This window comes from Saccopteryx bilineata, chromosome 1 (genome assembly GCF_036850765.1).
Source record: "Saccopteryx bilineata isolate mSacBil1 chromosome 1, mSacBil1_pri_phased_curated, whole genome shotgun sequence".
NCBI classification, from domain to species: Eukaryota; Metazoa; Chordata; class Mammalia; order Chiroptera; family Emballonuridae; genus Saccopteryx; species Saccopteryx bilineata.
In genome coordinates, this window is record NC_089490.1 from 259,663,142 (window position 1) to 259,675,609 (window position 12,468).

At 39.8% G+C, this 12,468-nt stretch overlaps 1 protein-coding gene across 4 annotated transcripts in view; it reads left to right on the forward strand.

The window, feature by feature from the left end:
• The window catches only part of LOC136312212 (survival of motor neuron protein), a 120,242-nt gene that overhangs the window by 4,332 nt on the left and 103,442 nt on the right, over positions 1-12,468 (forward strand). For all 4 annotated transcript variants that reach the window (XM_066241759.1, XM_066241753.1, XM_066241741.1 and 1 more), the window contains exons 2-5: positions 6,416-6,487; positions 8,521-8,640; positions 10,283-10,483; positions 10,631-10,786. In XM_066241759.1, coding sequence (XP_066097856.1) covers positions 6,416-6,487; positions 8,521-8,640; positions 10,283-10,483; positions 10,631-10,786 — 549 coding nt within the window. The remainder of the gene's footprint in view (positions 1-6,415; positions 6,488-8,520; positions 8,641-10,282; positions 10,484-10,630; positions 10,787-12,468) is intronic.

A 12,468-nucleotide genomic window follows, 5' to 3' on the forward strand; every position in this document is an offset into this window, starting at 1 on the left:
TATTCAGAGAAGAGATTAATTATATAGATATATGAGGTGAGAGTTTGTTGGTTACTCAAGAAAGCACAGTGGAAGTGTCAGTAGTGAGAAGTGGTGAAAGATAACGAGGGATAACTTGAGAAATCTCGACTACTGGTGGTGACTAAGAAACATATAAAGGCAGCCCTGATGGTATTGATATATATATATTTTTTAAGATTTTATTTATTGATTTTTTGAGAGAGGGAAGAGAGAGAGAAAGGAGGGTGGGGAGTGGGAAGCATCAGCTCATAGTAGTTGCTTCTCATATGTGTCTTGACCCAGCAAGCCCAGGGTTTTGAACTGGCTACCTCAGCATTCCAGATCGACACCATACAGATCAAGCCCTACTGGTCTTTTTTTTATTGCTCTGTAACAGATCACTCAAAACTTAGTAACTTGAAACAATAATCATTTATTATTTCTCATAGTGTCTGTGGGTTAGGAATTTGTGAAGACCTTGCATTTCTCCTTGAGATTTTTTATGTGGTTGCGTCCACATTAAAGCCGAAGCTGTAATAACTGGGGACTGCAGGTAGAGATTGGCAGGCCATTTCTTTTTCTTTCTTTCTTTTTTCATTTTGATTTTTTCTTTTTTTTTTTTAATTTTTCTGAAGCTGGAAACGGGGAGAGACATTCAGACAGACTCCTGCATGCGCCCGACCGGGATCCACCTGGAACGCCCACCAGGGGGCGACGCTCTGCCCACCAGGGGGCAATGCTCTACCCCTCCTGGGCGTCGCTCTGTGGTGACCAGAGCCACTCTAGCGCCTGGGGCAGTGGCCAAGGAGCCATCCCCAGCGCCTGGGCCATCTTTGCTCCAATGGAGCCTCGGCTGCAGGAGGGGAAGAGAGAGACAGAGAGGAAGGAGAGGGGGAGGGGTGGAGAAGCAGATGGGCGCCTCTCCTGTGTGTCCTGGCTGGGAATTGAACCCGGGACCTCTGCACACCAGGCCGACGCTCTACCACTGAGCCAACCGGCCAGGGCCTGATTTTCTTTTTGACACATTATTGACCGGCAGTTTTGCACAGAAATGATCTCACGTTACTGGCTATTTTTTCGTAATTGAGTATGAGAGTGAAACAATCTAAATAAACTTCATTATACTTTATTTATATTATATATACATAATGAATTTAAATGGAACTTTGTACATACCTGCTACATATTATATTTTATACATATTATATATTTTAGTAAATTTTTTTGGTGTGGTATACTGTGTAGTAATCACCTACATGTAATGGTATGCAACATGTTTTGCAAATATATCTGGTTTTGCTGCGCTTTCCTTTTGAAACACACACTTACACGTTCTAGTTGGATTTTTTTTTATACCAAAGTTGGTGTGATATTTTCAGTCTACTCTTCAAAATCACTTTCACTATCAGATCTTATTGCATTTTTTTTGTCGTTTTGTTGATCTAATATCCAACTCATTGCTATCATCCTATAAACTATCAATTTGTACATCACGACAATATATTTCAAAATCACTGGGACAATCAGATAAAGTGTCTGCATATAATTCATTGAAAAGTTCTTCACCTTCACGATCCATCATGCTTGAAACTTTTGTAATCCTATCATTGTGATAAAAACCTAAATATCAAGAAAAGTCACTTTTTTATAATAAACTGAACACAATTGAAATGATGAAGAAAGATTTTATAATATCCTTGATATGTACAAACTGCGAGCGTCTAGAAGACAGTTCAAGTATAGACGGCTCCGCACTGTGTTTTTGTTTACTGTACCTTCGATTTTGATTTTATGGTCTCATGCCTGAAGGAGTGGGAAGAAAAGGAGTCTGCATCAGAATATAGAACCGTGTGCTGTCTTTTGAACTTCGACCCTCAGGGCTAAGAGTCACAAATACAATAATCCAATATTACCCTGAGTTTCAAAAATTGAAATAGCTAATGCAAGTGCAAACACAACTCGTGAGCGGTCAACAACGTTTGGGCATGAAAAACACAGTTAACGTGTGAGCAATAAACAAGTGAGAGGAGGAGAGGTAGGCAGACTCCCTCCCACATGCGCCTGGACCAGGATCCACCAGGCAACCCCTGTCTGGGCTGGCGCTAGGACCAACGGAGCTGTCTTCAGTGCACAGGGCTGCCACTTGAACCAATCAAGCCACTGGCTGTGAGAGGGGGAGAGCGAGAGAGAAGGAGGAAGGGGAGGGGAAGAGAAGCAGATGGGCGCTTCTCATGTGTGCCGGGACTAGGGATCAAACTCAGGATGTCTGCACACTGGGCTGATGCTCTTTCACTGAGCCAACCAGCCGGGGCCTAATATTAACTTAAAATTTTTTTATTGATTGATTTTAGAGAGGGGGGAGAGAGAAAGAAGTGGGGGAGGAGTGGCAAGCATCAACTCTTAGTAGCTTCTCTTATGTGCCTTGACAGGGCAAGTCCAGGGTTTCCAACTGGCCACCTCAGCTTTCCAGGCCAGTGCTTTATTCACTGTGCCACCACAGGCCGTTTCTCTTCTTGTAGTCTCAGGGCTTTTTCATGTGCTCTCGGTGTGGCCTGTTTTGGATTCCCTTGTGCCCCTTTATAATCCTTCCCTCTCATCTCCTGTCCCTAGACAACTGTTGCTCCACTTTCTGTCAGCATAGGATAGCTCCCATTTTCTAGAACTATATAAACATAGAATCTAGGATTTTATAAACAGACTTTTTTTGGGGGGGGGGTCTGGCTTCTTTTACTCAGCATAGTTACTTTTGAGTTTCATCTACTTTTTTTGTGTACGTCAGTTGTCCATTTTTTTTTATTGGTGTAGTATTTTCTTGATTAATATACTATGTTTATGCATTTACTTGTTCATGAACATTGGGTTGTTTTCAGTTTGAAACTGTTACAAATAGTGCTGCCATGAGTATTAGTATCAACGACTTTGTATGAATATATGCTTTCATTTCTCTTGGGTAAATACCTAGATCATTATTTTAACTTAGAAGCTGTCAGACTTTTTCAAAGTGGTTGTAGCTATCGTTTTACATTTCAACTAGCAATGTATTAAAGTCCATTTGCTTCTTCACATCATTGCTAACACTTGGTATGGTCAATCTGGTATTAATTTTAGACATTCAAATAGATGTGTAGTAGCATCTTGTGGTTTTAATTAGCATTTATCTGATGATGATGTTGATCATCATTTTATGTGCTTATTTGCCATCTATATATCTTCTTTGGCAAAGTGTCTGTTCAGATCTTTTGCCCATTTTTTTAATTGGCTTGTTTGTTTTGTTTCTGTTGACTTTAAAAAAATGTTTATTAATTTTTATTTTGAGAGAGAGAGAGCAAGGGAGAGAGACAGGAACATCTGTTCCTATGTGTGCTTTGACCAGGATTGAACTGGCAACCTCTGCACTTTGGGACAATGCTATACCAACTGAGCTATCTGGCCAGGGCTGTTTTAGTTGAACAGCTGAACCACCCTGAATGCTTCCAACCTTGTGTGCTCTTGGAGAGTTCTTTATATATGGTACATACAACATCTTTATCAAGTAGGTAATTTGCAGATATTTTATCCCAGTTTGTGTTTTGGTTTTTCAGTCTCTTAACTGTCTTTTAGACAAAAATTCTTAATTTTGTTGAAATCTATTTTTTCAGTTTTTGCTTTTTAAAAAATGTTTTTCCCCATTGATTTGAAAAAAAGAGAAAAAGTGGAAGAGAGAGGGAGAAGCATCAACTCATTGTTCCATTTGTTTGTGCACTCATTGGTTGCTTCTTATCAGTGCCCTGACCAGGGATGGAACCTGCAACCTTGGCACATAGGGACAGCACTCTCTGGGCTGCACCACCTGGCCAAGGTCCAATTTTCTTTCTTTCTCTCTTTCCCCTTCCTTCCTTCCTTCCTTCCTTCCTTCCTTCCTTCCTTCCTTCCTTCCTTCCTCCCTCCCTCCCTCCCTCCCTCCCTCCCTCCCTCCCTCCCTCTCTTTCTTTTCTTTCTTTCTTTCTTTCTTTCTTTCTTTCTTTCTTTCTTTCTTTCTTTCTCTTTCTTTCTTTCTCTTTCTTTCTCTCTTTCTCTCTTTCTCTTTCCTTTCTTTCTTCTTTCTTTTTTCCCTCCCTCCCTTTATTTTATTTTTAAGCAAGAGAGAGAGACAAGAAAGGAGAGACATGAGAAGTATCAACTTGTAGTTGCAGCACTTCAGTTGTTCATTGGTTGCTTCTCATATGTGCCTTGACCCAGGGGGCTCTAGCTGAGCCAGTGACCCCTTGCTCAAACCAGCAACCTTGGGCTTTGAGCCAGCTACCTTTGGACTCAAGCCAGTGACCATGGGTTATTGTGTTTGATTCCACACTCAAGCCAGCAACCCCACACTCAAGCCGGATGAGCCCGTGCCCAAGCGGGTGACTGCAGGGTTTCTAACCTGGATTCTCAGCATCCCAGTTCAGTGCTTTATCTACTGTGCCATCACCTGGTCAGGCTCCAGTTTATTCTTTGATGGTTCCTTTGTTACAGGCAATCTAAGGTTGCAAAGATTTTTCCTTTTAAGTTTTTTTCTTTTTTTATGAAGTGAGAGGTGGGGAGGTAGAGAGACAGACTCCCACATGAGTCCCAACCAGGATCTACCCCAGCAAACCCCCTACAGGGCAGTGCTCTGCCCATCAGGAGCAGCTGCTCTGTTGCTCAGGGCTATTTTAACCAAGATATTTTAGCACTTGAGAAAAGGCCATGGAGCCATCCTCAGTGCCCAGGGCCAACTCATTCAAACCATTAGAGCCATGGCTGCAGGAAAAGAAAAGAGAGAGAAAGAGAAAGGGGGGAGAAGGGGTGGAGGAGCAGATAGTAGCTTCTCCTCTATGCCTTGACTTGGAATTGAACCCAGAACATTCACTTGCTGGGCTGACACTCTACCCCTGAGTGAACAGACCAGGGCCTCCTTTAAGTTTTATAGGTTGAGGTTATACATTTAGGTCTATGATGCCTTGTGAGTTTATTTTTGTATGTGACTCAAGATATAGGTCAATTTTTTTTTTTAATTTTAGAGAGAAAGGAAAGGAAAGACAGACAGATAGGAACATCAGTCTATTCTAGTACTTGTCCTGGCCAGAGATTGAACCGACAACCTCTGCACTTCGGGGTGATGCTTAGTAACCAACCGAGCTATCTGGGTTGGGCCAAAATTTGTAGGGGGTTTTGCATAATGATTTCCAGTTGACCACCATTTTTTGGAAACTACTATACTTTCATTACTCAACTGCATTTGTATCTCTGTTCTGAATTAATCATGTGTGGGAATATTTTCGAGTCTTGATTTTATTGCATTGATCTATTTATCTTCCTTGATGCTACAACCACACTTTCTTAATTACCATAGCTTTAGAGTACACTTTGAAGTCAGATAATGTAAGTTCTTCAATTTTGCTTTGCTTTTTCAAAACAGTTTTGGCTATTCTAGGTCTTTTGTGTTTCGATATGAGTTTTAGAATCAGCTTGTCAATTTAATATACTTTATTTTTCTCTTAAGTCTGCAGTTAAGTATAAATATATTTGATGCTGACAGGTTTTGTTTTTTTCTAACCCCAGTTTTCCATGGTCATGTCTTGCTTGGATGAAGCTTGTCTTCAATAGATTTCTTTGGAAAGTTGAGTGAATACAGTATTCTTCAACATTTTAAACTTAGTTCAGCTACTGAGGGACAGATAGGATAAAGACAAAATTCTTGACTTATACTTTTTCTCATAAATTTTTTTTTTTAGTGCATTTGTGTGTACGAGAGAGATGAGAAGCATCAGCTTGTAGTTGCATCACTTAGTTGTTCATTGATTGCTTCTCATACGGGCCTTGATGGGGGGAGGGGACGTGGAGTGGCTCCAGCCAAGCCAGTGACACTGGCCTTCCTCAAGCCAGCAACCATGGGATAATGATCCCATGCTCAAGGTTGTGACCTGGGACTCAGCATTCCAGGTTGATACTCTATCCACTGTGCTACCACCTGGTCATGTACACTCATTAAATTTAAATTCAAAAATAAAAATAATTTTTATTTTTTTTTTGGATTAGTATCAGATTTTTCCCCACTAAAACTAAGTTCTTTATCTTATCCTGGGTTTGCCAGATTGCACCCTTTCTCTGCTCTTAGAAAAGATTGAAATGTGAGTTATACTTGAACAGATCCACTTATGGTTGGTAGATTGGGATTAATTTGTGGGAATATTTACTTCATAGCATACATCTTAGAACATTTACATATGTTTAGCTTTGGTGATAATGTCACAGAATTTCTAAGCAGGTAGGCTTCTTGTGGTTATATTTAGGATTTAAAATACCTGTTTTTAGTTTAATTTTATGTTTGGATTAAGATGGCTCTTGGAACTCTCTAACATACTTTTTTAAGGAAACCCACCCAACCGTGAATTGTTTTCTTTTTTCCCCTTTCCAGAGTGATGATTCTGACATTTGGGATGATACAGCACTGATAAAAGCTTATGACAAAGCTGTGGCTTCATTTAAGGTATGAAGGGTTTGCTTTTGTGCTAATGTCCTCATGTTATTCACATAGGGAAAACATTAATTGATAACATTTACAGTAGAGCAGGGGTAGTCAACCTTTTTATACCTACCGCCTACTTTTGTATCCCTGTTAGTAGTAAAAATTTTTAACTGCCCACCGGTTCCACAGTAATGGTGGTTTATAAAGTAAAGAAGTAACTTTACTTTATAAAATTCATAAAGCAGAGTTACAGCCAGTTAAAGCATATAATAATAATTACTTACCAAGTACTTTATGTCAGATTTTCGCTAAGTTTGGCAGAATAAATCTTTATAAAACAACTTACTATGGTTAAATCTTTTTATTTATACTTTGGTTGCTCCGCTACCGCCCACCGTGAAAGCTGGAACGCCCACTAGTGGGCGGTAGGGACCAGGTTGACTACCACTGCAGTAGAGTGTTCAAGTTTTTATTATTTAGTTTTAATTTTGAAGATTAAAAGATAATATGGGTTAGTTAAATTTGATATATTTTTTTAGAAGTTGGTAGATAGCCTGTCTGCATGTCATCTCTTCATGAGAGGTGATTTAACTAGAATTTTAAACAGTTGTTGCTTTTAATGTGCTTGTTTACATTGCATAAAACTATGGAAGTTTTCTAGTTCAGATTAGTAGTAGGACAGTCTGAATTATGATTTTAAACATTGACAAGTCTTTATTGAAATGATCGTGATAAACAGCTGCAGTGCAGTAAGTAATACTTGTGGAGTATTTCAAGTGTTTGAGGTACTCTTCTAGCTGCTTTACCTATGTTAACTTCATTTTCCCCAAATTAAATTAGTTGGGTATCAAGTCAGGTGTTTCTGATGGTAGGAATGTACAATTCTTTTAGGGGTGTAGTCTATTTTTGTGGCCTGAGCAAGACATTCACACAGTTGTCCAATATCAACACTTTCCCCACTGTCTGAGGTATTTGGTGTTATTGAGCATCATGTGTAAGCCATGAGTAGTCCAGGCCGAGAACATACACTCGTACAGAACGCCAAGCATAGAGTCCACTTCCTTCCTGTAGTCATTCCTGTGCCATGAGGTAAAAAGATCAAACCTGTGTGTCATCCTTAAAGCTGAATTCTAAACTCGTCAACAGCATACTTTCCAGTATACACTTAGACTTGATGTGCACTGACTCAGCATTACCAAAAGAGTTCTGTAAAATGGAGATTAAAATGGGGTTCAGTGTGGTATGGGGTAGGTGATATTGCCACAGAAGTAGTCTGAATAGAGGGAAAGAACTGATTTGAGAAAAAATTATTTTTAGCTGTGTTAAGTTTGAGGTAAATGTGAAGATATGAAGTTGGTGATTGGAAATGTAGGATTGAACTAAGGAGAAAAGTCTCAGAGCTGGATAATAGCTTTGGAAGTCTGTTTGCATAGAGGTTATAATTGAAGTAATAGGAACAGTGGCTGATCATGGTCAGATAAAGAAGAATGGCCGAATTCTGTTGGGAATGTGCCTAAGTTAAAACTGGATCAGAGAAGTAATGAAAGCACTGGGCGTCCAGACTGTCTGAAGTATCAAAAAGAAAAATGATCAACAGTCAAAAGGTTGAAAGTGAGGAGATTTGAGTAAAGGGTTTTATTTCTTCCGCAGTATAATAAGAATAATTTATTTTGTTCATGAATCTTAACAGATACAGATCATCACTGTCCACATGGCATCAGCTGGGATGCTCACTTGGGGGATGAGGGCTCTGTTTTCATGATGGTTCACTCAAACCATTAGTGCTGACTTCCGCTGAGAGCTCAGCCAGGGCTGTGTGCTGGGGGCCTCTGTTCTTCAAATAAGTTTCTTCACGATCAAGAGGTCTTAAGGGCTGATACTCAGATATATGGGGCCTTCAAGAGCAGTTTCTGTAGCATGTAAGGTGGTGAAAAGAAGAAGTAGATACTCTTTCAGGTGGTGGGGCGTTGAGACCAGCTTATAATGAATGAATTACAGTGTGACTCTTTTTAAATCATTCCATAACGTGTACATTTCTATTCATATTTTCATAGCATGCTCTAAAGAATGGTGATATTTCTGAAGCTTCAAATAAACCCAAAGGCACACCTAAAAGAAAACCTCCTAAGAAGAATAAAAGCCAAAAAAAGACTACTACAGCTCCCTTGAAGCAGGTTACTTTTAAACACTAAGATTTAACTTTAAAGAATTTCTTTATATTGTTCTTAGAAAATAGTGTAAATATCTTTAATTTCAATGATTAGTATAGTGTTTTCCGTTGATATGTAATAATAACATTTCTAAAACTATTAAACTTTCTTTTTTAAAACTAAATTTTCTATTGTTTAGGAACATACACGTCAATGAAAGTATAAGGAATAGATGGGACTGGTAAATACGAAATTTAGGAAATGTTCACTTTATGTGGGGAGGAAGGCAATGCTATTTGGGAGGAGTTCCTGGGGGCCTTAAACTGAGCTGTCAGTGTTTTACTTTGTAAACTGGGAGGTGGATATCCTCTTTTGTTCTTCAAAAACCCCTAAAACTATTAACACCTGGGAACCTAAAATTCTGGGTACAGTATTTTCTCCTATATTTTTATTTTTATTTATTTTTATTTTTATTTTTTAATTAAGTGAGAGCGGGGGAGGCAGAGACAGACTCCAGCATGTGCCCTGACTGGGATCTACCTGGCAAGTCCCTTATGGGGCGATTCTCTGCCCATCTAAGGGTTTGCTTTGATGAGCAACCGAGCTCTTTTTAGCACCTGAGGTACAGGCAACAGAGCCATCCTCAGCACCTGGTGCCAACTCGCTGGAGGCGATCGAGCCATGGCTGCAGGGGGGGGGAGTGGAATGAAGCAGGTGTTCGCTTCTCCTGTGTGCCCTGACTGGGAATCAAACCTGGGACATCCACATGCCATTCTGGTGCTCTACCGCTGAGCCAACCAGCCAGGGCCCCTTTCTCCTCTTTGAAACAGTAGACCTGGGAGCTAAATACTTGGTGTCTCATTAATCACTTTAGTTTCATCATTACCCAGAGGGAAAGGAACTAGTATGTGTTAAGTGTTTACTATAGCTGGGCCAGAGGTATTGGACACTTCACATATTTCCTCCTTTCTATTCTTTACAACAGATAAGTGAGGTAGATTATATTATGTCCACTTAACAAATGAGAAAAATAAGACTCAAAAGATTAAAAATGTGTCCGTGATTATAAAAATAGCATTTATATTATATGCAGGATTATATTATTATTATTATTTTTGTGTGTGTGTACTTTTCTGAAGCTGGAAACAGGGAGGCAGTCAGACAGACTCCCGCGTGCGTCCGACCGGGATCCACCCAACACGCCCACCAGGGAGCGATGCTCTGCCCATCCGGGGCGTCACTCTGTTGTGACCAGAGCCACTCTATCGCCTGAGGCAGAGGCCACGGAGCCATCCCCAGCGCCCGGGCCATCTTTGCTCCAGTGGAGCCTTGGCGGGAGGGGAAGAGAGAGACAGAGAGGAAGGAGAGGGGGAGGGGTGGAGAAGCAGATGGGTGCTTCTCCTGTGTGCCCTGGCCAGGAATCGAACCTGAGACTTCCACACGCCAGGCTGACGCTCTACCACTGAGCCAACTGACCAGGGCCTATATTATATTTTTATTGTGATTCAGGTTTATGTGTTTTGGGCTCCAGTCTTTTTCACTGTTTTATTCTGCCTTCCCGATCAGTTAACTGGAGACTGTCCTCTCTTCTCCCTACCCAAACAAGATAATAGTTTGCCCTCTTTAAAAGAAATGTGTGTGTTTGAGTGTATCTTTGTTTTTGTAGTGGAAAGTTGGTGACAAATGTTCTGCCATTTGGTCAGAAGACGGCTGCATTTACCCAGCTACCATTGCTTCAGTTGATTTTAAGAGAGAAACCTGTGTTGTGGTTTACACTGGATATGGAAATAAAGAGGAACAAAATCTGTCTGATCTACTTTCCCCAACGTCTGAAGTAGCTAATACTATAGAACAGAATGCCCAGGAGGTAAGAATACAAAAAGATGGAATTCTTGGAAGCAGAGACAAGATGAGACTGTGTATAGAACTAGTTGTCAGTTTGATCCAGTGAGGCATTCAGTTTTTCTTAATGACACCTATATAACAAAAATACGAATATTTTTTCTTTTTAAAGAATGAAAATGAAAGTCAAATTTCAACAGATGAAAGTGAGAACTCCTCTAGGTCTCCTGGAAATAAAACAAATGACCTCAAGTCTAAAGCTGCTCCATGGAACTATTTCCTCCCTCCACCACCCCCTATACCAAGAACAGGACTGGGACCAGGAAAGGTAACTTCTACATAGAAAAGGTTGCTGAGGAAATAGTAATACTGAAACATTCAACAAATATTCAAACCTTCCATTAAGAGAACTGTAGCTTTTCCCATGAAACTTTTGTAGTTTTCTGTAGATGTAATAATACATACTTGAGAATTCTTCAGAAAGGAAATATGGCAGTAATGCACAATAGTTTATAATGAAAAGCTTTTCCAGCTATTTTTATGGAATATTAAGTATTAGACTAATAATATAGTGAACTTAAGTTACAAAGTATATTTTATCAGCTGACTATCCTGATAGTTCCTCAAGTCACTTGTGTAAGATACATAAAAATCGGGAAAGAATACAGTACTTACATCTAATATAAGTAAAGTCTTAAGGCGCTCCCAGACTGTTTTATAGAGTAAATATAAAAATTGTTTTCCTTTGCCTGACCTGTGGTGGCGCAGTGGATAAAGCGTCGACCTGGAATGCTGAGATCGCTGGTTCAAAACCCTGGGCTTGCCTGGTCAAGGCACATATGAGAGTTGATGCTTCCTGCTCCTCCCCCTTTCTCTCTCTATCTCTCCCTCTCCCTCTCTCTCTAATAAAAATGAAGAAATAAAATCTAAAAAAGTAAATAAAAAAAAAAATTGTTTTCCTTTATGCTTCTTTTGGTTATAAGAAGCAAATCAACTTTAAAAAGATTAATAAATCATGAAACCAAGTAGGTATGTTCCTTTCTACTTGTTTTGTATAAAGAAATGATTTCCCTGGAAAGTTATGGTATTCAGGAAATAATTTTTTTTTAAATTTTTTGTGGCAGAGACCGAGTCAGAGAGAGGGACAGATAGGGACAGACAGACAGGAAGGGAGAGAGATGAGAAACATCAATTCTTCATTGCGGCTCCTTAGTTGTTTATTGATTGATTTCTCTTATGTGCCTTGACCATGGGCCTTTAGCAGACCGAGTGACCCCTTGCTCAAGCCAGCGACCCTGGGTTCATGCTGGTAAGCTTTGCTCAAACCAGATGAGCCCATGCTCAAGCTGGCGGGCAACCTCAGGGCTTGAACCTGGGTCCTCCGCATCCCAGTTCAACATTTTATCCACTGCGCCACTGCCTGGTCAGGCTGGAAATAATAATTTTTTAAAATAAAAATACTGCCTTGGCCAGATAGCTCAGTTGTTAGAACACTGTCCCAAAGTACAGGGTTTTCCTCAGTCAGAGCAGGGTATCCCGGTCAGGGCACATACAGGGACAGATCATTGTTCCTGATTCTCTTTCTCTCTCCTTGCCTCTCTCTCTAAAATCAATTTTTAAAAAATCCCAAGGTTGATTTATTAAAACTTTTCATTAAGATTTGTCTGTGAGATATTTCTTTTTTTGTTTTTTTCTTTTTTTTTTATGCCAGTAGAAATTCCACAGTGTGCATTCAATTCATCGTTGCCATCACCGATGAAATACATTTGTAGGAATTTATGTTTACCATCTGGTAACAGAAGCAGGGAGCTGGCTTTATGATAAATTTGTCCTTTCACTTTGAAAGTTGGCATGAATTGAGCTGTTACGATTTCTGCGCCGAACAACGTCATTTGGAAGCAGGAGTTCTATTTCTCGATGTCACATAGGAAATGCTTTGATTCGGCGGTATATCTGGCAAGCAAAGTTTTTTTTTTTAATTTTTTTATAAAGATTTTATTTATTCATTAT